The 27,893-nt window shown below is 40.3% G+C and overlaps 2 protein-coding genes across 6 annotated transcripts; both read right to left on the reverse strand.

The window, feature by feature from the left end:
- Positions 1-4,398: 4,398 nt before the first annotated feature.
- vegfba (vascular endothelial growth factor Ba) lies at positions 4,399-18,791 on the reverse strand. Its single transcript, XM_058650366.1, has 8 exons — positions 17,800-18,791; positions 12,649-12,700; positions 12,365-12,561; positions 12,191-12,264; positions 12,039-12,074; positions 8,771-8,854; positions 6,665-6,868; positions 4,399-5,435 (listed from the first exon to the last, which is right to left on the reverse strand). Exons 1-8 carry the CDS (start codon positions 17,875-17,877, stop codon positions 5,414-5,416), a joined length of 747 nt encoding a protein of 248 aa, XP_058506349.1. The 5' UTR covers positions 17,878-18,791; the 3' UTR covers positions 4,399-5,413.
- Positions 18,792-20,478: 1,687 nt separating this feature from the next.
- dnajc4 (DnaJ (Hsp40) homolog, subfamily C, member 4) lies at positions 20,479-27,379 on the reverse strand. 5 transcript variants are annotated; one of them, XM_058650372.1, is made up of 10 exons: positions 27,287-27,379; positions 26,741-26,808; positions 26,565-26,632; positions 26,330-26,455; positions 25,573-25,694; positions 25,400-25,490; positions 24,674-24,855; positions 23,672-23,839; positions 21,574-21,660; positions 20,479-21,456 (listed from the first exon to the last, which is right to left on the reverse strand). In XM_058650372.1, the coding sequence occupies exons 5-10, from the start codon at positions 25,662-25,664 to the stop codon at positions 21,360-21,362; spliced, it is 717 nt and encodes a 238-aa protein (XP_058506355.1). In that variant the 5' UTR covers positions 25,665-25,694; positions 26,330-26,455; positions 26,565-26,632; positions 26,741-26,808; positions 27,287-27,379; the 3' UTR covers positions 20,479-21,359. The 5 variants fall into 5 exon arrangements, with proteins under 5 accessions (XP_058506355.1, XP_058506351.1, XP_058506352.1 ...); XM_058650368.1 differs by having other exon boundaries at positions 25,573-25,705; XM_058650369.1 differs by lacking the exons at positions 26,330-26,455; positions 26,565-26,632.
- Positions 27,380-27,893: the final 514 nt, after the last annotated feature.

Here is a 27,893-nt window from a genome sequence, read left to right on the forward strand (position 1 = left end):
GTAGGAGGTAAAGAGGAAGACCACAGGGAAAGATCATGGATGTTGTAAAGGAGGACATGAGGACAGCTGGTGTAACAGAAGAGGACACAAGGGAGAGGACAAGATGGAGGCAGCTGATCCGCTGTGGCGACCCCTACAGGAAGAGAAGATGTTAAAATAAAAGCAATGCCAACAATGCTTTCTGTCATCACTGATAATAAAAATAATGGCCACACTTTTTTAACCAGTGCGCTGTGACAGATCAGCTACTAACACTATCACCCAACCTTTACTCAACACTTCTTCTTTTACTTCTTCTTCTTATTATTAGTGTGGCATGTATTGTAGGTACATTTTCCCAGCATGCTTTGCATGATGCTGCAGTTTAGTGTTGTTTCTCCTTTAATCGTGAGATTATAATGTAATATAAGGGATTATAATAATATCTCATATATCGCATACAAAAGCATTTTAGCTGAGTCATGTTTGGGCTGTTTGTTTCTTCATTTTGGGAGAACAGCATTTATTCAACACAGTTGGAGAATTATGTCTTTGAAATGACTCGGCACAAATGTGTTGTTAACAGCTTTATAGTTCATAAATGGTCTGCCATTATCAGTGGATACTCAAGTTTGTGATATCGGTATCGGACACAAAAAAGTGGTATCATCCCATCCCTAGTAATTATAGATGATATATGGCACATTATTAATGTTTAATGTTCTAAAATCTCTTTACAGCCCTGTTTATTGTGTTGATGATTATGTGCATTTTTACAATCTCTATCTGTTATAATGGCTGCTTGTTAGCACCATAGTTACCTCTGGACTGGGCTATAATTTTGTGATTCAGTGATTAAACAAGCTATTTTGGCAGCAAAGGTGATGTGACTCGTCAGTTTATACGCTGACCCACTTCCCTGTGTTACAAGTATGATTAAAATGGTATTGAGGCATTTATTTGCATCTTCTTAATTCCTGTTTTAGTGAGTCGAGGTGAAGCTGTAGTCAGTTCTTGTTGTAACCACAGCCAGTCATGCTTGATGTAAAGTGTTTTATATGAGCTGCATTTGATTTAACTGAATTTTACAAGGCAGAGCCTCACTGAGCAGAATGCCCTCTAACTGTAAATCACATTTTACATTTTATTTTGGTTTATTAGAGTAACACCATGGTGCATGTGGAAGAGAAAACCAAATAAGCAACTACTATTTGTACTGCAGTTGATATTGTTTTGACCTTTTGTGTGAGGTTTGAGACTATTTGTAATGAAAGCATAGAAGGCAGCAATCCATCCTTCAATAAACAAAGATGACAATACTAGGCAATAAAAAAAATGAAGAAAAATACAGAGCAGCATAAAAGTGTTCACGAGTAAATGAGTAATTTTCCACACGCACACAGTGTACGGCTTCACACCTTTGTACTTGACGAGCTTCTGACTCAGCAGAACAGTGTGAGAGGAGGAGAGGTAACAATATTATGTCTCATAACACCACACGTCACTACAGGGTGGCACTGTAATCAAAAATGCCTGTTTGCCTTTCATTATTGTCAAATGAGAGATTAAAACAAAAGCAACACAGGGACGGAGGAGACGGCGCTCAGGTCAAACCAGAGGGACGACAGACGCAGGACGAGAGAGCACAGACAAACAGCCACAGGAAGAAGAGGAGAGGTTTATATGAAAAATAAGACATTTCCTTTAATAACATCTGTAACATCACTGTTGTATCCTGGTATCATTTTCAATATATTTTTTTGACAATGCAATAGACATTTTCATGTGGACATTGAAGTTGATTAAATGGCAACGATACTAATACGACATACAACTGCATTGTATTCTCTACAAAGACATCATAATATAGGGCACAGATGGTGTAGCAGCAAAAAAGAGTGTAATTCACTGCAAAGTATACAGCTGAAATTAAGTTACAAATACATTTCTAACATATGCTGTACATCATACACAAGGACGTGGCTGAGTATTAGAGATTATAAAATGTTACATCGTTAGTAAGGGGTCTCTAAAGGCTACTAAGACACTGGAGGCGAGAACAGGGCTACCTTTACAGTGCAGACATAGAATGTGCAGATATTAAGCACGGATACTTGAGACTGACACAGGGTCGGGACACTTGGATAGGATGCTAACATGTCCGAGCTCTACATTTTTAAAAGGGTTGTGATGCAGAATAAATACTTTAAATAAGACAATCTGGTCACAAGGTGTAATAAGTCTCCGAGGCTCACAAACAGTTACCTAAGCGGGACCACAGCTCTATTTGGTGGAATGTCTTTAACATAATGCGTGTCTTTTAAGAGTGGATCTGTTCATTCCAAGTCCATATGCTCCTTCAGTTCTGCCTTCAAAAGAAGTTTGTTGTTGTTTGGCTAATCTCCAACACAAGCGTAATGTGGACTGAGGTTCACAGTTTCCCAAAGCACTTGCTTGCAATGCATTATCATTATTATTATTATCATTATGATTATTATTAATAAATGAAACTTGGGATATGAGTCACCAGTAACAAATGCATCAGTATAAAAAGTTGTGAGATTTGGGAAAATGCACTGTTAATCCATTGTTTCATTGAGTTAAATAAAAAAAATCAATCGTGTCTTGTGGTATGAGACTATAGGAGTATTCATCTTATTTTCTAGGAAATGGATGCAACTACCAGGCTTTGACCAAAGGTAACAACATCTGCTTATCACGGAACTCCCTGATTAATAAGCTATTTATTACTCGCTAAGTCCAAACTGTTATAGGACAATAAAGTGTTTTGCAGAGCGTTTTCTGGCTGCATGGCAGCAGTGACTCCTTGGAGTCTTTACTGCAAGCAAATGTGAAGACTCAATATTAATAAGTTTAGGACGCTAATAACTTTATGTATGTTTTGTCTGATTTTCCCAGTTATTAGACTGACTGCTGTTTTCACTTTCATGTTTACTGTATATAGTATGGCCGCTGTATCAATCTTTTCATTTAACTCTCACCAAAAAACAGGTAAATGTATTTCCCAAAACATGAAAAGGTTATTTTAAAGCCATGGACAGTCGCTACAAAAGCTTTGGAAAACAATCTCCTGTTCCGCGTTATCACACAGTGTCTGGTCTTCACTTATTTAAGATGCTCTCAGACACTCATCTCCTCCAGGTTCCTTTTTAAACCAGTGATGATCACTACATATAGTTTCTACACTGGAGACTGTGCTTATTGCTAAGTGTAAATAAAAAAAAAACATCATAATCTTAAGAAGAGGTCTGAAATAACACAGAGAAAGTAACAACGATGCTCTAATACTTGGTCATTAACATGTCATGATATAGAGGTAGTGATTGAAGCATTGATTGACGAGTCATAACAAACACTGAACAATGAACTTGAGCATGGACCAAAAAAAAAAAATCTCACCTCAGTAGAGAGTATAAATACAGAGCTTATCACACAAGCCACTAAAACAAAGTTCTTTTGCTCCGAGGCGAACACAGAAATCATTCACACTGCGGTCTACACTCTATTTCTGGGGGACTATTCTTCAATCAGCAGGACGACAGGGATCCTGGGGGGGAGAATGGATGTGAGTCATGGAGTTTCAGAGTTTCTCATGGCGCTCAGACGTGACTGGTAAAATTTAACACAGGCACTGAATGCGTGTCGGAAATGGGTCCACGTCGCTGGCAGCAGAGGTTCAACCTCCAGCTTGTCATACTGACAGTCGTCCTTTCTGAAGCCGGCACAGTTCACATCCAAGCAGCCAAGCAGCCAAAGCAGCAGTGAGCTATCAGGCAGTTTAAGTTTGAGATTCAGTCAGAATATAAACAAGTTATGTTCCAAATGAATAACACTCTCTCCATCCCAGCCCCGACATGTAACTACAACAGCCACGTTTCTTTCTTTCATAGCACCGGGAACTGCTCTTTGCTTGGGTTTCTGAGTGCTGTGGACGACGCTGCATGACTTTAACACACATTATAATGTATATCGTGTCAGCCGTCTCTGTTTAAATTCAATACATTTGGGTATTGGTTTGGATGCTGAGTGTGTTCATAGCCGACGGCCACCCAGCGTGACTCTTTATGCAGATGGATTAAGGATGAACAAAAAAAACAAAACAAAGACACATTCTGCAATATAGAATATCTTTTCAATCAACTTTACAAAATTATAATAAAAATATAAAACACAGGCATATAACACGATGTGAAGAATAAGACAATGGACAAATGTTGCATTAAATTGCAAATCTACTTGTCTAAAAGCTTATAGCTACCTGCAATCATTTCACATTGTGTATTCATGTCTGTGTATATACTATATATACATATATATATATGCGTATATCTATATATATATATATATACATATATATATATATATACATATATATATATATATATATATATATATTTATATATATGTGTGTGTGCCTGCAATAGCACAGAGTGAATGTGTGTCTGCATTTGCAGTGATGTCTGTGTTCCTCGTATTATAAGTGTGAATGTTTGTGTGTGAAGTGGTGGACAGCCGCCAGGTCCTCATTATTGTCATTCTCCTCACTGCCTAAAAGAGAGGCGAGAGGGAGGCAAAGCGGCTGCTTTCAATCGAGGTGCCGAGGAAAAAAGATGGAGACAAAAGGCCAAAATTAAACAAATGCCAGAAAGCAGCTCAGAGAGCCACTCTTTGAATGAGAAAGAACGGCTGCAGGGATAACCCATCTGGGTCTTTCACAGGGAGACCACACAGATACACTCCATCCCTGTGTTCGGCTCAGCTATACGTCCACTGCACACTGGGGAGCCAGTTCATGATCATGTCCTGTGTTCCTCTGGTATGTGTATATGTGTGTGTTCACCAATAGTCTGTTCCCAGTGGTTTTTCAATGTGCTGTTTCCGTGTGAGCAGCAACTCACAGTCGTGCATGGATGCTCATACAAGACCAGTCCACTTCTTCTCTGGTGTTCCTCCTCGTCTCAGGTTCATCCACAGCTCCGAAGCCACAGGAAGACGTTTTCTTATTCCCCCCCCCATGTCTTTCAAAGTCGTAATGTTTCTGCCACTTTATCTTCCACTCATGGGATGAGCTCTGTGACATACATGCACACATGGACTGATGGAGGCAGCTCCATAGCAGAGAGCGAGCAGGTGACAAGATGTTTGGCTGCACACACACACACTTACACACACACACACACACACACACACAGATCTACAGTGTATAAAGGCTGTAATGCTGCATGTGTTGCTTTACTTGAATGCTGCTACTGCTTTTTGAGTGTGCTACTGCTAATAATGTTTTTCCTTCAGCGTGACATACTAGATGTCCAGGGGTCTGTATGCTCCATGGCAGCAGTGATGCTGAGAGTGGACAATGAATCAGCAGGGTGAGGTGGAGTAAAGGGGGGTGAAATGAGGGTGGACAGACACATCAAGTCCTCATGGTTTCACACCTGGAAAGATAAACAATAAAAGGTTTAAGCCTTAAATCTTCTTGACAGCTGAATAGGAGTCATGTGTTTTTGTGTGAAGTGCTACGATACAGTGTCAGTGTCACCGTCAACAAGAACCAGTCTAAGACACGGAGACTCTCCCCCAGAGAAAACATGGCTCCCAGTGAGAGCACAGAGACAAAAAAATGATTTATCCACTTTACTGGGTGCAGTTCATTGTCTTGCTCAAGGACACTCTGACACTTTATAGCCTCGCAGTGACAGCATGTTCCACCGCGAGTTATGACAGCCTCCGGCAACGCTTTGTCATCATCGCATCAAATGCTCAAACGTCTGATCAGTAATGTAACAATCTCGTATTACATCTGTCAAGGAGCTTATCCTTTTGGCTGCGATGTTCTTTTTGTCTGTCTGTGAGCAGCATTATTCACAAAAGTAGCTGGGGAAGTGTTTCATGGCCCAAGGAAGAAATGATTAGATTTTTGGTGTTGAAGTGAATAGGAAACTTAGTAACCTTAGCAAAGCTCTGCACTCTCTAAATGCTTTATGGAGGGAGATATGTTTAAGTTGCATATATAGTACCGCTCAAAAAACTTACTTTTACTGATATAAATTGTATAATTATTTGACAGCAAAACAATGACACATTATAATAACATCACCCCACTGAGGGATGGATTCAAAACCACACAGGTAATCAATGACTGTGATGATTAAGTGTTCCATTATTTTATGGAGCAGTTATTAATTTATGGTCTCACGCTTGGGGCCTGCAGGCCACATCTGCCACCCCCCCCCCGCCATCAATTTCATGCGGCCTGCCACTAAATGAAAGTTATAATGAGTTATTTCTGTACGACATCATAAATACATATAGTGAACTATTTATCATTCCATTCAAAATAAAACACTTTTATTTTGAAATTATGTGAACTATCATCATAATTATTATTATTTCAAAGTCTTGTTTCGCAAAGAGTTGGACTTTTTTTTCTCTTGGGTGGCCCCTTACTGACCAAATTAGACCCTCTGTGGCCCCTGGGTCATTCGAGTTGCTCTAATGGAGGACAGATGGGAAGACATTGTGTGTGGAGTGAGAACAATTTTTTTCTGACTGCCAGTGAGTTACAGCAAATGTATAATGTTAAAGTTGCACACCAGTATATTCAAAACTAACAAACAACAGCTAAAGGAACAGATGTGTGGATTCATTCCATGTGTGCACTGACCTGCAGCGGTGAGGGTTGAGCCTCCGGCCTTTCTGGCTGCAGCTCTCAGCGCGAATGGTGCAGCGGCACTGACACGACTCTGCGTCCAACGTCCACTTCCTTCCTTTGCACGAGTGATGACAAGGCTTCGGGGATGGAGAAGGAGAGGAAGAGACGGTGGTGGGAGAAGGGCTTGTTGGAGAAAGACTTGGGGGAACATGGGTCCTGGATGGAAGAATAACAATGACATTGATTAACAAGAATCTATAGCTGTGCTTTTATCATACAAGACGGACGTATGGTTCCATCAGTCTTGTATAAAGTCCCTAAAAGGGATACTTCAGTAAAAGTACATGGATGTTACCAGAAAATGACTTAGGTAGAAGTTGACGTCACTGTTTTATAATAGTATATGACATTTACTGTACTTAAGTATCAAAAGTAATTTTTTGATATAAAATGTACTTAAAAGTATTTAAAAATTGAGGAGTAAGGATTGAGTCATGGTAGCTCAGTGGTAGGATGAGTCTCTTTCAACTGGAAGGTTGTAGGTTGAATTCCTCATCAAGACTAGAAAAGCTCTACATAAATACAGACCATTACCAACTCTCGATTTTATTTTGTAGTAACGAGTAACAAAGCTAGTTTGGGGAAATGTAGCAGAGTAAAAGTAAAAGTTGCTAGAAATATAAATAACAAAGTTAAGTACAGATACGTGAACTTTGTATGTAAGTAACAGTAATTAACAAAGTATTTGTACTTTGTTACATTACAACACTGGGTTCCATATTGGGCTATAAATAAAAGGCCAGCCTTGCTTAAACCTGCTCAGAGCCTGTTTGAATTCAGTGTGGGAGGTGCATTACAAATGTGGGATATTGTTTCCTCAGCTGCTGACAAACTCTCTCTGCTTCCCCTGACCATCTGTACGTTACCATGGATATTGTCACTTTACTGTGACGGGCATAGTCACTCGCCTGTGAGGCCTTCAGCTCCTCTTCCAGACACTCTGTACTTTCTCTTAGTCTGGAGCTGGTTCTGCCTATGTTCTCCGGGAAGGCTGACGACCTTAATGAAGTTAGTTAATGAGGCGGAGAGGGGCCATCTTTGTTCTGATTCTGGTGACCACGCCTGCCACTTGCATGAACAGAGATGTGGCATTTGGGGGCAAATTACACAGCTTTTACCCCTGCCAGAGTCCGAATAAAGCCCGTTCTGAGTGATGGATGGCTACTGAGGGATATCACACCCAAACCCAGCAACCTCTGCCCCTGTGGGGTGGGGCGGGAGGGGGGACGCGAGTGACTGACAGCAAAGTGGTTGAAAAAAACCACGTTTCAAAAGAGTGCTAACCAGTTTGTCCTGCAATGCCCCATCATGAAGGGTACGTTATTAAACACAGCCCGTGTTTGTTTGTCAGCAGCTTTATGCAAAGATTATGTAAGTGATTCACAGCGGACGAGATGAAGCGACGGGCCAGTGGCAACAATGACACTGGTGTGGATCTAGTTAAAGGGCCACTTTTGTAAATGTCTGACAGACATCATTTATGGCATTGAAATGTATAAGTGTGTACACTTTGGTGCTGATTATCAAACTACTTCCTGACAGACAGACAGATGTAGACATGATTGATTATGTATTTACTCTGCTTAGAACCATTCTATTTTATGATGTCATATCGCTGATCGCTAAATGCAAAATATAAACAGTTTTCCTGTTATAATGAGTTGATTGTGTGTGTGTGTACTTGTATGTATATCTTTGTAAGGACCAAAACATACAAACCTCTTTTTGAGGGGACATCTTGTCCTTCAGGGTTAAGACTTGGTTTTAGGATTAAGGTTAGAATTAGGTTCATGTTAGGGTATCTATGATGTGTCCTCACTAAGACATAAAAACAAATGTGTGTGTGTGTGTGTGTGACCTTGACTTGAATGGTGTGGCTGTAAAACAAATTGTCCTTCAGTAATAACGTAGACCAGATAACCTAGTTTTTTTGTTTCTAATACAAACATTCTCACTGAGGATGAAAAATACTAACTAACACGAGTCAAAACTCAAGGCCCGTCTTGTAACGGAACAACTCAAACAAAATGAAATGTGTGTGCTGAGAACTGAACGTACGCAGCGCTGGTGGATCCACCTGTCTTCTGTCTGGACTTCCCCCTCTCCTTCTTCTTCTCATTTCTTGTCGGCTTCAAAAGCAACCTGAGAATATTAGACACACACATTGCAACAGGCAGATTATCACATGGTCAGGAGTCATATGGATTAGTTACGTATTGTTTGACAGATTATTTTATTCAAAGATTGGATTCTACCTTCACTCATTTATTGCATCTTGACTGATGTGTTTACATGATGAATTTCATGTCATTTTCCACATTATTTACACATAACACTGATGCAAAGATTTGACCTCACTCCTTAATCCGCCCCACGGTTTTCGAGTGTTTCCTCATCTTATTTGCTCATTCTTTTTAAAGCTTGTAGGACTAATGATGGAATTGTACTGAGAACATTAAAAGTACAATACAGTACAATTTATTACTGGTGTTTGAGGCTCACGCCTCTGTACTTCTACTCCACTACAGTTATCTGACGTCTTGAATAAATGTTAAGCACACTATACAAACATGGTGCACAGTTATACTGTAAATGAATGACTATCAGTGTATGCTATTGTTAGACTCTACGTAGCTACGACTGCATTGAAATTGCATATGAAACACCAGAAATAGTCGGGAAACATTCTGCTTCATATTTGCAACTCATATATTACTTTATGATCCAATGTGTGACATTTAGGATGTTTTTTTATTTGGAAGAAATGAAATATCTTACCCTTAAGTATGTTTGTATAAGCGTACAATCATTTAAAGCTCAAGTTGGCTTCACTGGACTCTCGCTTTGTTTCTCATAGCGGTGTTAAAATCTTGTGTCACCCGGTGACATTCCCACGCACAAAGGAAGTGATTGTGCTATCGTGTGCAACATCTTATTTTAACTCCAAAATGCACTTTATACAGCTGCTGCTCTTATCTATTTATTTTATCTGTCTATTTTTATATCATTTACCTATTTTCATAGCATCTATTGCTGCCATTTTATACAGTTTGTGTCCATGTTTTTGTATTTTATTTTATTTTACTTTTCAGTTTTTAATATGTGCCTTACCACTGAGAGTGTACCCACTAAATTTTGTTGTGGAAGCACAATGACAATAACACTTCCTTATGGCCTTATGTCCTTATGTTTTATGTTCAAGACAGACGGAGGCTGCAGCAACATTGCACGAGTATAGTCAGACGTCTGCCAACAGGTTGGAGTGTGAGTGATCACACAAAAAGGGCCCATGAAAACTTTCATAAGTGAAGTAAACGGCTCACAAAACAATTCGTTGAGCAGTTTGATGGAATGAAAGCTTCTTGACCACCATGCACAACAAACCAGAGTGCATTTTGAAGCAAAAGCTTATAACACAAACAAAGAAGACTGAGATCCTCTCTGGTATGTGAAGGCAAGCGTAGTTCCCTGATGTTCTCGGGAAAGGAAGTCCCCCTTTGTTACAATCTACTGTCTCAACTTGTCACAAATGATTGTTTGTAACGTGTCTCCTAAAGCTGTACTATTTACTATGACGTGTGCTGCTGACCTCTTGGTCAGTATCAGCCTCGGAAAAGAGATTTCGACGATCTCAATGTTTTTTAAGGTAAAACACAATGTCACAACTTCTTACATTTGTACATTTTGCTGATAATAATACTTCTCCAGTCCTTCACGAGGTTGATGATCTGGGTCTCATTACTCTTTTCTTTTATACTCCATGACATTGAAATGAAACAATGAAGTTTAGAAGGTCAAATCAGTGCACAGCTGTTGGTTCCTGTTCTCCTACTTCTGACAGTGTGAGTTGATTTAATGCTGATGTCGTCAGAGCAAAGTGCATCTGCTGACAGTTGTTGTTGTAGGATTTCCAACGTCTCAGTCTCACAGTTATCTCATCCCGTTCACTGCAAACTGTCTTATAGCAAATTCTGTTTTTACCAGCTTAGGCTGACATTATTAACAGACTCGGCTGCTGCTGCTGCTGCTGTTACCTTTGCGGGTTTAATTTACTATCATGGATGCATGACTCTGCCCCGTCAGTTTGCGAGAGGGCACATGGAAGCAGAGATAAAATCATCACTATGGTGACAACAGGATGAGGGCCGTCCCAGGGGACGCTGGGAGAGAGTCACACAGATGCTAACTTGCAGAGGGACAAACACACATTTACACATACCCCACAAAAAACAAGTACTATCGCACATTTAAACACATTATATTTACATGACACTTACATGGCAAGTGGAATAACATCACACACACACACACACATACATAAACTATGAGTGACTTTTAAAAAGCAAAAGCTCTATGCACACATACATTGGAATCCTTTATTTATGTCCATCATCCTAACAGGAAGCAGGGGGGACATAAACATTAAAGATGCAATTATATGATTGTCTGGTTGGACCTGCCAGTACAAGGCACACAAACAAACATCATGAACCCGGGAGCAGTGGCTGTTTCACAGTGTACAGCTGTCAGTCTCAGCTGACACTCGACAATATGTCTGCCTCCTGGACACAAAGCTTTCTTTTCACTTAACTGCTCAGTGCAACTGCTTGGAATATGTAAATAGCAACAGTAAAAGACTTATCTTTAAATGATTTTACACAATGGTGAACCATCTCTTTCTTGACAAAACCTTTGGATGGATTTGCATGTTTCCTCTTTATGTTTAGTGCTCTATCTAACAAAGGCAAGTGGAATTTTTGTTGTAGGGTAATGAGGGGAAAACCACGTCGATGGTAAAATGAAGTCACTGCAACATGAAAAAGCTTATAGTTGTAACCGTCTACACAAGATTTGTACCAGACTTTGCTGCTTCCCGGTTCACACGCAACCCCTCAAACACGCACAAATGGGTTGATTCTTCTATGTTTAACTTTCAGATTCAGTGTGGAAGTCATCTTCCGTCAGTGATGATGTCATATCGCTAAGTTGAAACAAGGACATATTAGAAAATGTTATCCTTTAATGCATGCTGGCACCGACCAACTAACACTGTCAAGCCACTGACAGTTACATTGGGAAAGCTGTTTATCGCTGAAACGCTCGTTTGAATACCTCCTCCTCATTAGTAGCATCAAGAGTAGAATATTAACAGCATCATTAGGGCAGAGGTTGGACAAAACAAAAGGTTTGATACATTATTTCCTCGACCACATGTGATAACATTTTGATTACATTTTCTGAGGACGTAGGTTATAATCATGATTGGAAGACCTCACAAAACAACAAATCCAGAACAAAAATGAAGGGGATAAAGTTAGTGTGTTACCTTGTAGTAGGTTTTGGTTGGAATTGTTCTTTTAATCTGCAAACAGATCACACAGACGGTGTCAATATAAAGGTAGACTGAGGGGAAAGAACAGCAGTTGCACAAATGCATCTTTACCTCTGTGCACAGATATTGAAAGTGTTTTCTGTTACCTGCACTCACACTGGCTGTGCTCGACAAAGGGCAGCTCGATGATCTCATGTTTCATGAAGGAGGTCCTCATCAGCTGCACACAGATCAGAACATCTCACGTCAAAACCACAGACACTCACTCTCACCGGTTCACTTCAAGGAATTCAGCGTGTGCTTCTGCATGCGCGGGATACCTCCATGGTGAGCGTGTGAGTGAGCGAAGGCACACACTCCAGGGCCTCGTCGGAACAGCAGCCACCACAGCGCCTCACGGACACACAGGAGGGGACGAAGAGGTTGTGGGTTTCCTCCGGCAACTCCCGCCAAACTTCCACCAAAGTGTCCCGAGGCTCGCACCCACTTCTTGAATAAACCTCCAACCACCGTCGCACTGGCGCATGGACACAGACAAATAAAACGTCAACTTTACTCATTCAACTGCACAAAGTACAATTCTGTGTTGGAACAGGGAGCGTACCTTCGCGACCTTCTCTTGATTTGGGGGCGTCTGCGGGCCGCCAGTGAGCGAGCTGGAGCAAGAAATACAAATATTGAAATATTAAGTTTAAACTGAAATGGGAAAGAAAGGTTTTTGGCACCTGATAATTCACAGTCTAACCTTCAACTGTAAAACCTAATAACCTGACTTTTAAATCCAGAACGTCTGTGTGTAAGTATCAGTATATTATATGACCCAGTATTAAGGTTATTAATCTATGTGTTTTGACTTTGACTGTGACTGTGCTGTTGCAATCTTGGCCAGCTTCGCTTTGTAAAAGAGGTCATGTTGTCAGTCTTCAGTGTACTGGTTCATATGTCCTCTAATAATCCTTTTTTTTAGCTAATAAATCTAACTTTTGAACCACCACCTGTAACCTGTAGTTTGACTTTGTTGTACCAGGCTTCTGGTGCAGATAAAGACAGTGTTTCCTGTTAATCAACACCACAATGGATCAAACCTGGCCTCAGAATACGAGGAATTCAGGGTGGTAGGAGACAGGAAGAAAGTGAAAACTATGAACTTTGAAACACAGATACACATCTAAGAGAGAAAGAGTCAGCCTAGAGCACTAAATTGAATGCACCACATGTTAAACTCTATTATAAAATATATGGAACATATTTGAACATGTATGTGGAAATGCTACTGTTTCCAACTGGAATCCATCTTAACTTTTGACAGCAGGACTGTCTATGGGACAGAGCGGTTAGATTTCTGAAACTGTATCTGCTACCTTTGCCCTCGTGTCTACTTGATTCAGTAGCTGTTCAGAGCGAGATAATGAGAGATTCTGCCACTGGATTTCTCACTGAGCTGTCACAGTAAGTGAGCAGCAGAGGGAATTGAGCAGGACCACTTTTATTTCACCTCATGTCACAGGGTGCACTTTACTCCACATCCAGTTATGTTGTAACCACTGGTAGAAAACAGTATTTGTGATTACTCAAGTTGTGGAGTATAATCTTACATTTATTTAGGTGTATTTTAGGTACCTATATTAGGCATATTTACAGTTAAATATAGTATACCTGAATATACAAATGTGTAGGATCTCTGTATGAGGTCATTGAGTTGATTATGCTTCGTACGTTTCCTCAGAGCCATTGTCGTGTTGTGTCATAATAAACACCCCAGCAAGAAAAACATGGTGGATACCAGGTGAATGTCGTTCCTTTTTGCATTAAATTGTGTCATTCTCCAAAAAAAAGACTTATAGATGGTGTAGTTTGTCTGTCAAGAAGTTGTTGTCTTACAGCGTTGAGTAAGTTTCTGAAAGCATGTAATAATGATTTGTGTAAAATCTTGTGATTTCACAATCCTGTGCTTGTGCAAAGGATAAAATCTCAACCCTGTTTTATTCTCTTTAACACAGACATTGCCGCTATTTGACATGTGTGTGAGGACCAAGGCCACTTGTGAGAGAATGTAGACTTTGTACAGTGGCCCCCCCTTTGACTGCTCCACCCCCTTACACACACACACACACACACACACACACACACAAACACAGATTTGACCTGCACTGGTTCTGATTAACTCAGACAATGGGACTGAGGCCATTTTGCGACTGATATATGATCAGGATATGAGCTAACCTAAGTGTGTCTTTTCTGTATCAGTCTTTGAGAGCGGCGCACACACACACACACACACACACACACACACACCATCTGTTTGTGTATTGCTGTCAGTCTCCTGTCTGACACATCAAACTCTGAACCACACCTAGAACACACTGTACAGAAGAGAGAGAGTGTGTTTGTGTGTGTGAAAAAGACCTTGCCCTACAGCTATACACCACGACCCCCACACTGTCACCAACCCTCATCACGTCAGCAGGGAAGGAAATGAGCATTCAGAGAAGCAGGCAGCACGAGACCAGAGAGTGCTGCTGGGTGTGAGACAGCAGCTGCGAGCAGGTGAGGATGCCTTCCTCTGCTCGTCGCCATGTGGCGTGTAGTGTCTAGGATGATGAATCACTAAAACATACAATATACAGCGGCACCAAGTCCAGACTGGATCCCACATCGCCTCAGAGCACTGCATGTTCCTGATACAAGTCTCCAGACATAAATAAAAAAAACCAGCATGTCTCTCCATGTATGTGTCACTGTGTGTGGCTGTAGAGAACCGAGCCCCTTTCTCATCGAGGACCAATATTTCACAAAACTTAACTATGAATTGGGTATCACTATTACTTCTGACACAAGAAGAAAATCCCAATAATATGGATATTTGTTAATGAGCTGAATGACTTACATTCTTCCCTGCAATTTTTTCTGCACTAATAAATTTAGGGTTCATGTCATTTCACAGTTTAACACATTGATTTACTAATTTTAGTTTTAAAGTAATTCACAGAACAAGAACAGTGAGCTAGCACATCAGCTGAGACAACAAGCAATCTCAAGTTATCCCTGAAATTGAAAATGAACATGGTGATCAATTTCTAGGCAGTTTACATTTTCAATGTCTTGAACCAGATCTCAATCTGTCATTTATTTTCTAACATTTGGAGGCTTCTTAAAATAATTTATTCATCACACTCTACACAGGTCCCCGAGGCAGTTATCTCACTAGACGCCGTGAAGGCCTTTGACCGCCATAGAGTGGGAGTATTTATTCACAGTCTTCCAGAAATTTAGCCTTGGCAATTAATTTCGCTCTGGATCAGACTCCTCTATTCATCTCAGCAAGCATGTGTTTGCTCCCCATACTATTGGCAATCAAGAGTCAAGAGGCACACAGCAAGGATGCCCAATGTCACAATTTTACTTTATTAGAAATAGAACCCTTGTCCATTGCACTGAGATATGCAGATGATCTCTTGTTATACTCCTGGCACAATGTGGATCCTTTTTGGAATACAAATGAAACCTTCAAAAGAATGAACTATGACCAATTAACATTTTGGCTTGTCTGATTCAACAGACTTATAGACCCTTTCGTTCAGCCTGCTCAGGTTTTAAGTATCTTGAGATCATTTCTCTGCCTAGGCAGGGGTACAGTCGATAAACATGAATATTAGGATATTATGAACTTTATATGGGCCAGTAAAGTCCCAGGAGTCAGCAGTCTCTCTTCAGCGCCCGCAAGAAATAGATGGGCCTGCCCTGCCTAAATGTATTTATTACCATTGGGCAACTACCGTGATACTTTATGTAAGAGTTATGGTGTGGCAGATTTGCCACTTTGCACAGAAACAGTCCCCTTCCCACCCCAACCTCCCCTGTAAAACTACTTATGATCACTGACATGTTTCTGTAATTGAAACTAATTGGGAACTATTTACAGATTGTACAGATTGTACAGATTGTACAGGTTGTCCAGACGCAGGTCGATTACATATTTTCTGGAATTGTTCCCATATTAGAAATATATGGTGGTATGTTTTTGAAACCCTAACTTAAGTCTTGGAGACAAAAGTACAACTTTGGTTGTATCTCCCTCCTGGCAGTCTTTGGAGTGCCAGCCACACATAAAATTGTATATTATTGCCTTCATCACTCTTGTAGCACATTGCAGAATTCTTCTAGGATGTAAATCTCCTATAGTACCCTCTCAGTTTGCCTGGTTAAAAGATGTGATGGTTTTTCTTAAATCTTGAAAAATTATGGATGGGATCATTTTATTCAGAAATGGCAACCTTAATGCCACCTGGCTGATAAAGATGATAAGCTTTGAACATATTTACCAGATAACTCATGACAGCAGAAATACACTCAACAAGTAGTTGGAAAAGTGAGTGAAATTGGGAACTGATCATTACTGTGGACATGAAAGTGAACCTCCATTATAATCCCAAACTGAGGACATTGTTGGTAAACAAGATTACACCATGTCAGTGGATGGTGCCAACCAGGACGGGAGACACAGCAAATCCTTTCACCTGGTGCTGCTAACAATAATAACAGAGGGTTACAGAGTGCCACTAACATTATTAGGGTCTGAGCCCTCACACAGTGGTGCGAGGACCTATTGGAATTCCTGGCATTTCTGAGGCCCTAAATGTGGGTGAAAGCGGGCGAAAACTGCCACTGGCATCAGAACTGGTGAAAGGTTTATAAAATAAGGGTAATACGTAAAAATAGTGCAAAATGGCGCCCCCAAAGGTGAAACCCGGTAGGACAAAGTCAAAATTAAGTTGCACCAAATTTCACGAAAGTTGGTGGGAACAATGTTACAGCCCAAGATGAACAAAAATATCTATTGAGACAATGGCCTCAACTCAACAGGGAGTCGACCACTTTGAATCGTAAATGAACAAACTCGTTTAGACACATTACAGATGAAACGCTAGAAAAAGGTCTCGCAGATTCAAAAGGGTGTGGCCATGGCAATTATCGGACTTTTGGCAAAATTTGAAAAACAGGAAGTGTTCTATAACTTTGCCAAAAAGTAAAATAAATAAATATATCTTATATATCTTATATAGTTTAATGGTGAGATTGGAGACTGCAATAAGGGAACTGTGGTGGCTTTAGCTGCTGCAGAAACATGCCTGCACAAGATGGTGGCCTGCTACAGTAAGGCCCTTGCCTTAAGTACAATTTAAAGGCTTATTCTAAGGCTTCTAAGGTGAAAAACAGGGAGAAGTTTTGTTTTAAAGTGATTATACAAACAAACTTATGGGTAGTACATTCAGTTTCTGCCAGTACACCCACCCTAAATGTTACACACTGGACCTTTAACTTCTTCTGCCTTCAGTCAGGAATCTCTTCAGAAAAATAACAACCTGGCAACCCAAAAAGTTATCAATGGCCTCAAAATGATGGTTTAGTAACTTCTTTATCACAGTGTGCAAACTCTGGTTGTCCATAATGGTGCCTCACTAGTAAATAACCCTGGATTAGAATATGATAGAGAGCAAACACAAGCCCAGCAACACACAGTAGCAGTGTTGTGGTGAATTCCAGGGCCTGAAGTGACAGGTGTCATTGACCTAGGGGATGCCTTCCACAAAGCCCCACATGATCTGGACCAGGCCAGTCTAATAAAGAGATTATCTTAATGAATGCCAATCAAGTGAATATCAACACACAACATGCAATATTTAAGCTCATGCCTGCCCTGGTGGCAGCCTGACACCTCAGCCATGCAGTCTTTTGAGGTCAAATGCGATCATACCTTGGCATGAGACGTGGGTATTCTGGTGAGCAGCAGGAACTGAAACATTCCTAGAATAACTTGAAGCATAATCCCCATTGTGCAGGAGTCCAAGGGGCAAGCAAAAATGTTTTTGGACTAATCCAAAAAATAAAAAAAGGAGAAGAAGAAGAGGAGGAGGAAGAGAAAATCAAGATCCGTTCGTCTCCAAATGGGCTCAGTGTCCAGTTAAAGACGCACAAATGCCGCTTTCATTCTCCAGGCTCCCTCGTTGGAAAACTTCCCACGGTGGCGGACATCTTCAATTCTGAAATATCAACTTTATTAAAAAGCACCAGGAGACAGTTCACAAGCTGAACTCTTAATTATAATTCTTATAATCTTCAAAGGCATAAAGGCCCATCCATCCATCCATCCAGGAGTTTCTACGAAGACAGACAAGGTCTAACCGTGGCACTGTGACCCGAAATCCCTGGTGACAGTTGTATAAACTTTGAGTGATGCTTCTCTTTCTTTCTTCTATTTAGGACACAGTCGGTGTTTCTGGTCCTGATCCCGTCAAAGTGGTCTGAGGTTCCGTGGTAGCGTGACTCATCCAGGTTCTCCCGCGGAAACGTGGTGTGACCATAAATGTTTTTTTTTTATATTCCTGCATAAAAAGAAATTCACATCATCCAACTATAGGACGTTTCTCCGCTTGTGATCCGAAGCTTGCGGACGTGCGTAGTCACAGTGCAGCATATTCCTCTCCCCGGCTCGGTCACAGGCTCTCCACACTGTCGCTCCCACTGAAAATGTGACGTTTCCCCTCCGGGCGCATCTTCGCGTTTTTTATCCTCTTATAAATAAACCGAGAATAACATCCTGCACTGACATGGCAGCAGAGCACACTCACGCTTTCACACACACAGGAGAGGAGAGGTAGCACGATTCATTTGTTGTTGTGAACGCTTTCCTCATTTCCTTTGCCCTTGAGAGAGAGACGCACGCAGCGTAACCATTGCGCCAACAACTTTTTCCAACCGGCGCACTGGATACAGGTGCAGCGTCTCTACTGGTCCCAGTGAGAAGGGGGGCGGGGGCCCTTCAGGGGCCCCTCACACGAGGGGGGACTCGTGTGTTTTAATGAATGATAATCTGTAGAATAAGTCTTCCACTCTAAAACTTGATGGTAAGCACTTTTTGTGTATTTATTTATATATACATAAAACAATTTCAAGCTAAACTACATTACACACAATAACTATTATAAAATGATAAATATAAAACATAATCACTGCAATAAAACATGATAAAACTCGCTAAAACTAAACTAAAGCACCATTATTTTCATGAACCAGCCTGGGACCCTGACACTCCAGCAGGGACAGAAAGAAAAACTAATTTTAGCCTCTCAACCAAATGAAACATACACCTGCTTACAACTGTAGTGCATTCAGCAATTGGTGGCTTAACATGTGTGATTTATCTTCAAGGGGCCACGTGGGTGGCCTTTGCAGCAAGAAGACCCAGGTTCATGGCCCGATCGGAACAAGGGCCTTTCTGCATGGAGTTTGCATGTTCCTCCCATGTGTGTGTGGGTTTTCCAGTTTCCTCCCACAGTCCAAAAACATGCAATATGGGAATTAGGTCAAATTGGACACTCTAAATTAACCTGTGAGAGTTAACGGTTGTCTCTATGTGTCCATGTGATGGACCGGCGATCTGTCCAGGGTGTACCACACCTCTCGCCCTATGTCAACCGAGATTGGCACAGCAACACCGCTCATGTGGAGGATAAAGTGGTAGAAAATAGAAGGATTTATCACCACAAAAAAAAGAAAATTTCATGTCAAGTTCAGAGTTTTCGTTCTAAGAAAAGTAAAGGAGTAAATGCATTTGTCTTCTTAACAAGCTGCTGATTAAAGACCACGTCCACATTATTGTTAGTTTAAGGCAGCAAACGTGGGCTTTTGTTTGTGACTGATGACGTTGGTCTGTCTGATGAAGATACCATGTTTTGGTCCAATATTCAATTGCTTACAAAATAAATAGCTGATTCCTGCCAGCGACATTCCCACACTTTGATTCTTCAGCTCATTTACAGTGAAGATAAACATCAAATAAAATAGTCTTTAAGCCGGTTAGTGGCTCCCCCTTCCCATGAGCTTCGTCTTCCGCCTGTGTGTGTGTGTGTGTGTGTGTGTGTGTGTGTGTGTGTGTGTGTGTGTGTGTGTGTGTGTACTAGGAATGCTGTCACCAGAATCTCAAGTCATTATGGCGTGTTTGGGTTATGACAGGCCACTCACACGCCACATGAGGGTGAGGGTGTCTGTAGGCTATATGCGGGGGGGGATAAGTTATCTCCTGCTGACGTCTCAGGACGGGGGCCGCTGGTGACAAGAAGACAAGACTCACGGCGAGGAGAAGGGGAAGAAAAAAAAAAGCCTATAGTGTTTCCTGAAAAACAATTCATACACATTTCTAAGATTCCATAAGTTCAGTCCATACATGTGCAAGTATTCCTGAAGAGAAAACACTTGACAGCTTGACGTTGAAGTCACGTCTTTCGCTGAAGAAAGTGTAAATATTTGTACAACATTGTCTTTAATACTTGGAGGGAAATGAGAATTATGCAAGCAAGGATGTAATTGTTAAGTCTTGAGATGCAGTATCTCCAGACAAGTGCGAACGGGAGGAGAGACAAACAAGAAGTCAAAATTGAGGAGAAAAAAGTTGATGTTTTAATATTTATCCCTGACGTGCCTCAAGACTAGAAGACGGGTGAGGTAGCCAAGAAAATATAGAAACCCCTTAAAACAAAAGGCAAAATGGTTAATATTGTTCTGGTGGAAATAACTGTCTCACGTCTCAATATCACTTAAAATGACTACACTATTATAAATAAATGGCGCAGTGTCATGAATTGAGTCATGATATCATTGTTTATAGTTTATGTCTTAAACAAATGTTTAACATTCGAATGGCTTGTCTTGGGAAAAAAGAACAGCAGCCTGACAATGAGGTGTAAATTAAAAAAAATAATCAAAAACTGACCCCAGTCATTTGACCACAGAAACTTAAAAAAAAGCCAAAAACCTGATTCTGCAACCGTCTCCTTTGGTCAGAATGAGGCATTTAAGGACCAAGCGGCATCTTCAGCTGTGTCCCTCTCTGTGTGCAAACCAAGACATTTTACCAAGACAGTAGCAGGCACCATGAATCCTGTGTTATCTGTGAGTTCTACAACTCATGTAGCACTTACCCCACAAACCATGCTGATGACCAGCATGTGTGAGTTCATTAGAGGCAGTTTGACAGTGTTCATTATGGCTCATTTGTACAAACAGTGGAAAAAAGCCTTTAAGAACTTTCATCCAAGTCCAACTCCTGCAAAGATGCTGCCAAGTAAAAACGGTTCTTTCCAATTTTCAACCCCGCTGCAACTTTCCTGCATCACAACCCGGTTCTTGTGTCTCTTCAGATCAGCGGTTGGATTGATGTAAAACACAGGTGCTTAAAAATATTTAAAATTCTAAAACTAGAAGCACATCCATTCTGTCACTTCAAACTCTTCACAGAGCGCACAGCAGCAGACTCTCCTACTTGGCCACTCCACTGTTGGGGTTTTTGTATTTCTCAAGGAACTCTGCCTGTTTCTGCCGGAGGATTTCTGTTTGTTTCTTAAAACCGTTGACCCTGAGGAAAAGCACAGAACACACACTGCGTCAGAATCGAGCATCGCAAAACTCAAATCGCAGGCACGATCACGAGACAAACGTGGGATCAAAGAAAAGAAGAAGAAAAAAAGCTCACTTGGCCTTCTCTTTGGAGTCGTTGTAAATTTGAGTGATGACTCGGTCTTTCTCGTCCATGTAGTTGGTGTGAATGTCGTCCAGTTTCCTGACAGAGGCGGAGAAACGCTTGAGTTACAACAGAATAACTTTGCTTGACCTCAGCATTTAGAGCTAGACAGGCGCTCCGTTTGCTTAGTTGCATTTATGAGTTTGCATAGCTGTTAAAACAGCTCTTCACACCACAAATAAGAGTCAGTGTGTCTAAATAAATACAGGGACACAAGCAGACCCCAAGGTTGTGTCAAGACACATGGCACAGACTCGTGTCCACAAACAATCCCATTCATCTGGGTGCGAGTTTGTGGCCATAAAAAAATAAAACACGAGTAAAGGGCTGCAGTGTATCTGTATCTGTTCTCAACGCCACGGCTGAGACTTCACAGGGAAGAAATGTAACAGCGCGTCTCACGCTTTCTTCACAGTGTGCTGTTGACTGGGGCCGAGAGGAAAGTGATGGGGACTCATCCACAAACAAATACACGCACTCAAACAAACACCGGCGCACACACAGGAATGTCCCTGTTGAACAGTGTGACACTGACTGTGTACACGGCAACAAGAAAACTAACATCCTGATGGTCAAAAAAAGTCAACGTTCCCACATTCCAGCTAAGTGATTGCTGGAAGTCAAACTAAACAGTTACTAGTTCATACTGCGGGACACCTTTAACGCATCTGATGATGCAACACCTGCACAAGTCACGTTAATTACCCTGAGTAATTGTCTAATTTAACACTTTTCATGACATGTTTTAGCAGGAACAGCACAGGCGTTACTGATAACGCCAACAGTGACTCTGTTCACTTCATGTAAGCCAGGACGGTGAACCAGCACAAAATCCTCACACTGGACCTTATAAGGAAGCTAAATGGAACTCAGCCGTCATTGATTAGATTATTTCCACCTGTGAAGTTTTCCCAACTGGCTGGTGTGCAAAGGAAGGGCCCATTATTGACGTTTGTAGGGAATACTGTCAAATCTTATATTGACACTGGACATCCATGACATTGGCACAAAATGTGAGGCTGTTTTTGTGCCATTTGTGAACAATTTAAGGATAACAGCATTGGGGTTTTTATTTCTGCACTGTATTGACTTTAATGTTCCATACCAGACAAGTTACTGGTCTTTGAAACAGGGGAAGCTCATTTCAGTCCCAGTTATTTATGCATAAATTCTTACATCATTTCTGCAAACGCACAACGAGGACAAGGAGACGCGATAATTATGTAAAACTGAAATGCTATAATAGTGTTTTTATTTACAGTGTATATGTACAACATGTGCAAATAACACAATGACAATGACCAGCTATTTGTAACACTTTCAATCAAACCTGGTTCTGCCTCTCAGACAGTTCCTCCAGTCATCATATCATGCAGAAGCCCAGCGTCTCATCTTATGAACTCTTGATATACATGTTTGCAAAGGTAGAATTACGAGCTTCGATGATTTTTCACCTTCATTTTGACTTTTGTGACATATTGTATTGTTGAATTCATACTTCAGTCTTCATGAGTCAGCGATTGCATTTTCTTTTGACTTTGTTTTGCATGTTTTCTGTTCTGAATAATACATTCAGTTATTTCTCTTCGTCTTACAGTTGTTTTGTTGTATAATATTGTGAATTTATTGTGTAGTTTCTGTTCAATGTTCAAGTAGCTGTTGTCTAATCTAAAGGCTAATGGGGATCCTAATAACTCACTTGTACCCTCAAAAACTATCATCAAAATTTAATTGTCTGATGCGTACACATCATAAAATAAAAATTAGTGAAGCAACAAAGTTAATATTGAGGATGATGAAACTAGCCAATGAAATATACTGTGTTATCTCTTTCCATTTATGTTCATTGAAATTACTGACCGTAATAATCTAATGTTATATACAGCTGTTATATGCTATGAAAATGGCAACAGCTTCTTCAAAGACAGTTATGACTATGCTTTACTGTTGAATTGTTTCTGACTAAGTCTTTTTAATTCTACCACTTTCTAACATTCACATTCAGAGAGTGATGACATAAGGCAGCTAGCTCACTGTGAGCAGTCTTTACCTGAAGAAGATCATGTGGGCTCCTAAGCTGAGGACCATGGTTAGGACACAGTAGCCCACGAGGAGGTAGTTCATATTCCTCCTCTTCTGCTTCTCCTGCGCCGTCATCGTAGCACGAGGAGACTGATGAAACTGCTCCCAGTAATTATTGTGTTCCTTGGTGTCTGCACTGAAGGTGAAGCAGTTACATGAGAACATGATTTGTCAAATTAAACAGATTAGCTTAAAACAGATTTAAAATAATAATAATAATGATAATAATCTGCAGCAAACCCAAAAGATTCAATGTGTCATCAATAAATCAGTTTCTGTATCAAGTGTCTACAGCTTGGTTTTCATTAAAATGCATCGAGAATGCAAGAATATTTACGTGTGTTTATCTACTGATGTTAAACAAATATAGGGAGTTAGCTCACCAAGATAAGAAGCAGGTGGCGCAACATAGAAACTACTCCATACATGTGCTTGAAAGACTGTGACAAGAAAGACTAACTGTGTTAAAAGCCATCCAAAATAATAACACATTCAGTTTTCACCGTTTTTCCAGTGCAGTGAAAAGCAGAAGCTGGACTGATGATTTTAACACATGAATTCTAATCATCATTGTTTCATTTGCAGAATCAGTTTCCTTTGCACTTCACTGCATTTAACGTTTACTGATTTGTAAGTGATATTCCGAGGTTTTTTTCTTTTCTGTCCAAATCAAAAATGCAAATAAACACAGGCTGATGGAAACCCAATTTGTGTCTAAATGTCACAGTATGCTTTTCACATTTCAACTGATTGATCCTGATCTATAATATAAAAGAAGCAATCTGCTACTGAATAATGCAAAGAAATAATGACAGTTTTTAGACAAGGTTGAACATAGTGATGGTCGTACTTCTGAACTTAACTACAGGTTTTCTGCCTTTATTACTGCAAAAATAACAAGAACAATCAGTTCATCAATCTATCACCGTTTATCATCAAGCACAAACTGACAGACTGCGTGTATCGTCACCTGGTTTTGTAGATGTTGTGACTGTCAGTAGATGTCGAGGCCTGGCCCCCAGTGTATCTGTGTCTAACTTTGAAGTCATACTCCTTCCTGCTCGGCTCTTTGCTCAGCACTCGATACGCCTCATTCAGCTCCACAAATTGGCTGTGCAGCGCTGGGTTTGATGGGTCGCTGTCTGGGTGCAGCTACAGTCACATGGGAGCAGTGGACCAGTGATGAGCGGGCATACGGTGGTAGGGTTTTACAAAAACAAAAACATTCTTATAGAACTGTGCAAACTCCAGCTTCCACTCCAGATTTTAGAAAGCCAGGGTCAAGTGTAAGGCTCGGTTACAAACAATACTTATACCTGTAGAAGCTGTGTTTCCTGTATTTTCTGGATATGTTCCAATAAATAATTGAGAAATTATTATACCGAATAGTCATTGTGGCATTGCTATTACATCAAATCTAATGGGGGTCAAAGACTTCAGCCCAGTATTGTATGATTACCAAGCTTTTTATTCTAGCGGGAGAGCGGCTTCACCCCTGTTATGCCACAATGACAAAGTAAATACACATGTCCATCATTATTTACACTGGAACCAGCAACCAGGAAAACAAACAGTGAGAAACCCCAATATGGGGTTAGTGAGGAGAGACCAGGATGTGAAAGACTGCCCTCAAGTGGCCACATATTTTTTTCTTTTTTTAATGAACGCACAGTTTGTTGATGAGCAAAGACTTTACCTTCTTAGATTTGTCAAAAAAAGCTTTTTTGATTTCCTCAACGGTGGCATCAGATTTCACTCCCAAGAGATTGTAGTAGCTCACAGGTTTTCTGGGAGAATGCAAATAAGTCAAAGATCAAACCAAAGCAGGATACATATAAAACCCCACTCATACACACACTCACAGTCTACCTGTGTGTGGAGACGTAACACAGCAGACGCACTCTACTCCTGCAGCACCAAAGACAACTCTGACAGAGTTGCAGCTTAGCCTTGAGCATCATGGAAGAATTCTGGGGATCCACGCAGACGACCTGGGCAGAGACTTTAACATCAACCACAGAGGAAGCAGAAAGACAATTGAATGGAAAGAATATTAAACACTTTTATGTTATGGTAATGCTACATTTTGAGTATATCAATTGTTAAAAAACGTCTTCTTCAACTAAAAGGACATAGTCTGATGGTTTATGAAAAGGTTTTTAAAACATGAGAGCAACATAGTGGATTATGACCTAGTGTCAGTGTGAATTTGATCTCCCAACCATGAACATCTGATATTAAACTGCTGAGGAAATGAAACTGCATGGACTGTCTACTTCACTTTAAATACATTTAAATATCTACAATGTGAAAAATGGTCAAAAGATTAAAATTTAGTGCTGTAATTGCTGCTTTCATGACTGATTTATCTGCCAGTTATTTTTGAAAATGCCAAAAAATGACACTAACATGAAGGTGACATAACATCTTTGTTTACAAACACGTCTCTTTTCAGAAGCTGAAATCTAAAAATACATGTTTGCCACTATTATTCCTAAAAAATTATGGATCACCTATCAAATTACTTGATACATATTTTTCTGTTTTCTGTCAACAGCTTACTTCCAAATGTAGTTTAATCAGTAGCAGCTGGAATTTATAAAACATTTTTTTGAAGATGTTTCACCTCTGATCCAAGGGGCTCCTCTGATCTGGAAGTTGGTGGTGAAACCCACGGATTTATCCTCTGTGAAAATGTAGACAGTGTGGTTTCGTTACAGCCGTTGGGCTGCTCCAACTACCACCGAGTCAACTACAGATATTAAGAGAGCCATGTTGTTGACGTTAGAAGAAGTCCAAGTTGAACGTGAGGTGAAACCTCTTCAAGAAATCTACAGTCCAGATGCTACTGATTGAATTACCATTGGAGAATTACAGTAGATGACAAAATCACTGGCTGAGAAAGGTGTGACTATAGGACTGCATTGTACTGAAACAGAGGAGATGGTTTAGTTATCTAATGTAATTATTCCTTCTGAAGCTAATCCATGATTAAATTAATTCATTTTAATGGAAGTAGTTGTGTTTTTGTATTCACCTTTTACTGCGTTTCCAACGAAACTTTGAAGGAGTCAGCAGTAGCTCATCTGGTGACAAGTGACCTGTCTGGAGAGTGGAAAACACGTGAAGGACTTTAAATACACTCAATTAAACCATGAACAACCATTGAATATAAACACAATGAATACCAAAATAAGAGTTGCCATTCATTGACAAACATGCACTGTGTAGTTTTGATATGGGGGCGTGTTACACCATGATAAAGCTATGTTAGTTTACCACTATCTGAGTTAACCACCTCTTTAAATAAGTTACGTCACCAGCTTTGTGATTTTGTGTGTGTGAATGTCAACAAGCAACCTGTCGAATTAAAGGCAAAGTCATGAGTTTCGAACGGGAATAATGGAGTCAGAGCGGCGGCTAGCCACAGTTAGCTTCAAGGCTTTGAGTCAAGTGTGTGTGCTAATAACATTAGCATGCTACCGATGATTCATGACGCTGTGGTCTGATCAACACTGACAAACAAATGTTTACAAGTGGAGCAAATATTAAACCAATATTCAATGAAAGAAAAGTGACAAACCAGCAGGACTTTGTTTCATAACATAACAGTGACGCTGTGCAGAGAGGCCGATGCATGAACTCCACGACACCAAATTTAGCTATTGGTCTACCGGAAAACGACAGACCAACTTTCAAAATAAGGGCACAAGTGTTTTAAAAACAAGTACATAATGTTCAATGACACCACGTTTGTTTTAAATATACTTTATTTCTGTCTTTACCAAAGGGTACAGTTGTATTCTTGATTTAAATACAAACAGGAAACCTGCAGCAAAAAGAGAATATAAAACAACCCTTTTCCTTAAAAACACAGTTTCTTCATGGTTTTTCTGAACTGGTGAGTGGCTGGATTCTACTGTACACAACAATCATGTGTTAATTTTAAAAGTTATGACTCACAATCTGGTTGAAGTTGAATGTCACTCCACTGCTGTTACAAACATGTTACAGAAGTGATTGCCAAATGTAATAAATCTGCCTAAAATGTACTTAATTTAATCAAAAGAGTTGATCAAAATGGCCAAAACATCCAATATGTCTCAAAATGACTTGACTCCAATAACGTGTGTTGCTTTTTCCTGTTAAAATACCTAAAACACTTTATTTTCTATTTAATTCACAACATT

This window comes from Solea solea, chromosome 14 (assembly GCF_958295425.1).
Source record: "Solea solea chromosome 14, fSolSol10.1, whole genome shotgun sequence".
Taxonomy (NCBI): Eukaryota; Metazoa; Chordata; class Actinopteri; order Pleuronectiformes; family Soleidae; genus Solea; species Solea solea.

What these genes read in the sequence shown, in the direction of transcription:
- vegfba (XM_058650366.1), bottom strand. Translation starts at nt 17,877, where the DNA reads ATGGGGATTATGCTTCAAGTTATTCTAGGAATGTTTCAGTTCCTGCTG. An exon ending in ATCAAGAGAAGGTCGCGAAG is followed by an intron (nt 12,562 to 12,648) that starts GTACGCTCCCTG and finishes TCCATGCGCCAG; the next exon opens with TGCGACGGTGGTTGGAGGTT. An exon ending in GGTGGATCCACCAGCGCTGC is followed by an intron (nt 6,869 to 8,770) that starts GTACGTTCAGTT and finishes TCTTCCATCCAG; the next exon opens with GACCCATGTTCCCCCAAGTC.
- dnajc4 (XM_058650369.1), bottom strand. Translation starts at nt 25,664, where the DNA reads ATGATGCTCAAGGCTAAGCTGCAACTCTGTCAGAGTTGTCTTTGGTGC. An exon ending in TTTTTGACAAATCTAAGAAG is followed by an intron (nt 24,856 to 25,399) that starts GTAAAGTCTTTG and finishes ATGTGACTGTAG; the next exon opens with CTGCACCCAGACAGCGACCC. An exon ending in GACTCCAAAGAGAAGGCCAA is followed by an intron (nt 21,457 to 21,573) that starts GTGAGCTTTTTT and finishes GCTTTTCCTCAG; the next exon opens with GGTCAACGGTTTTAAGAAAC.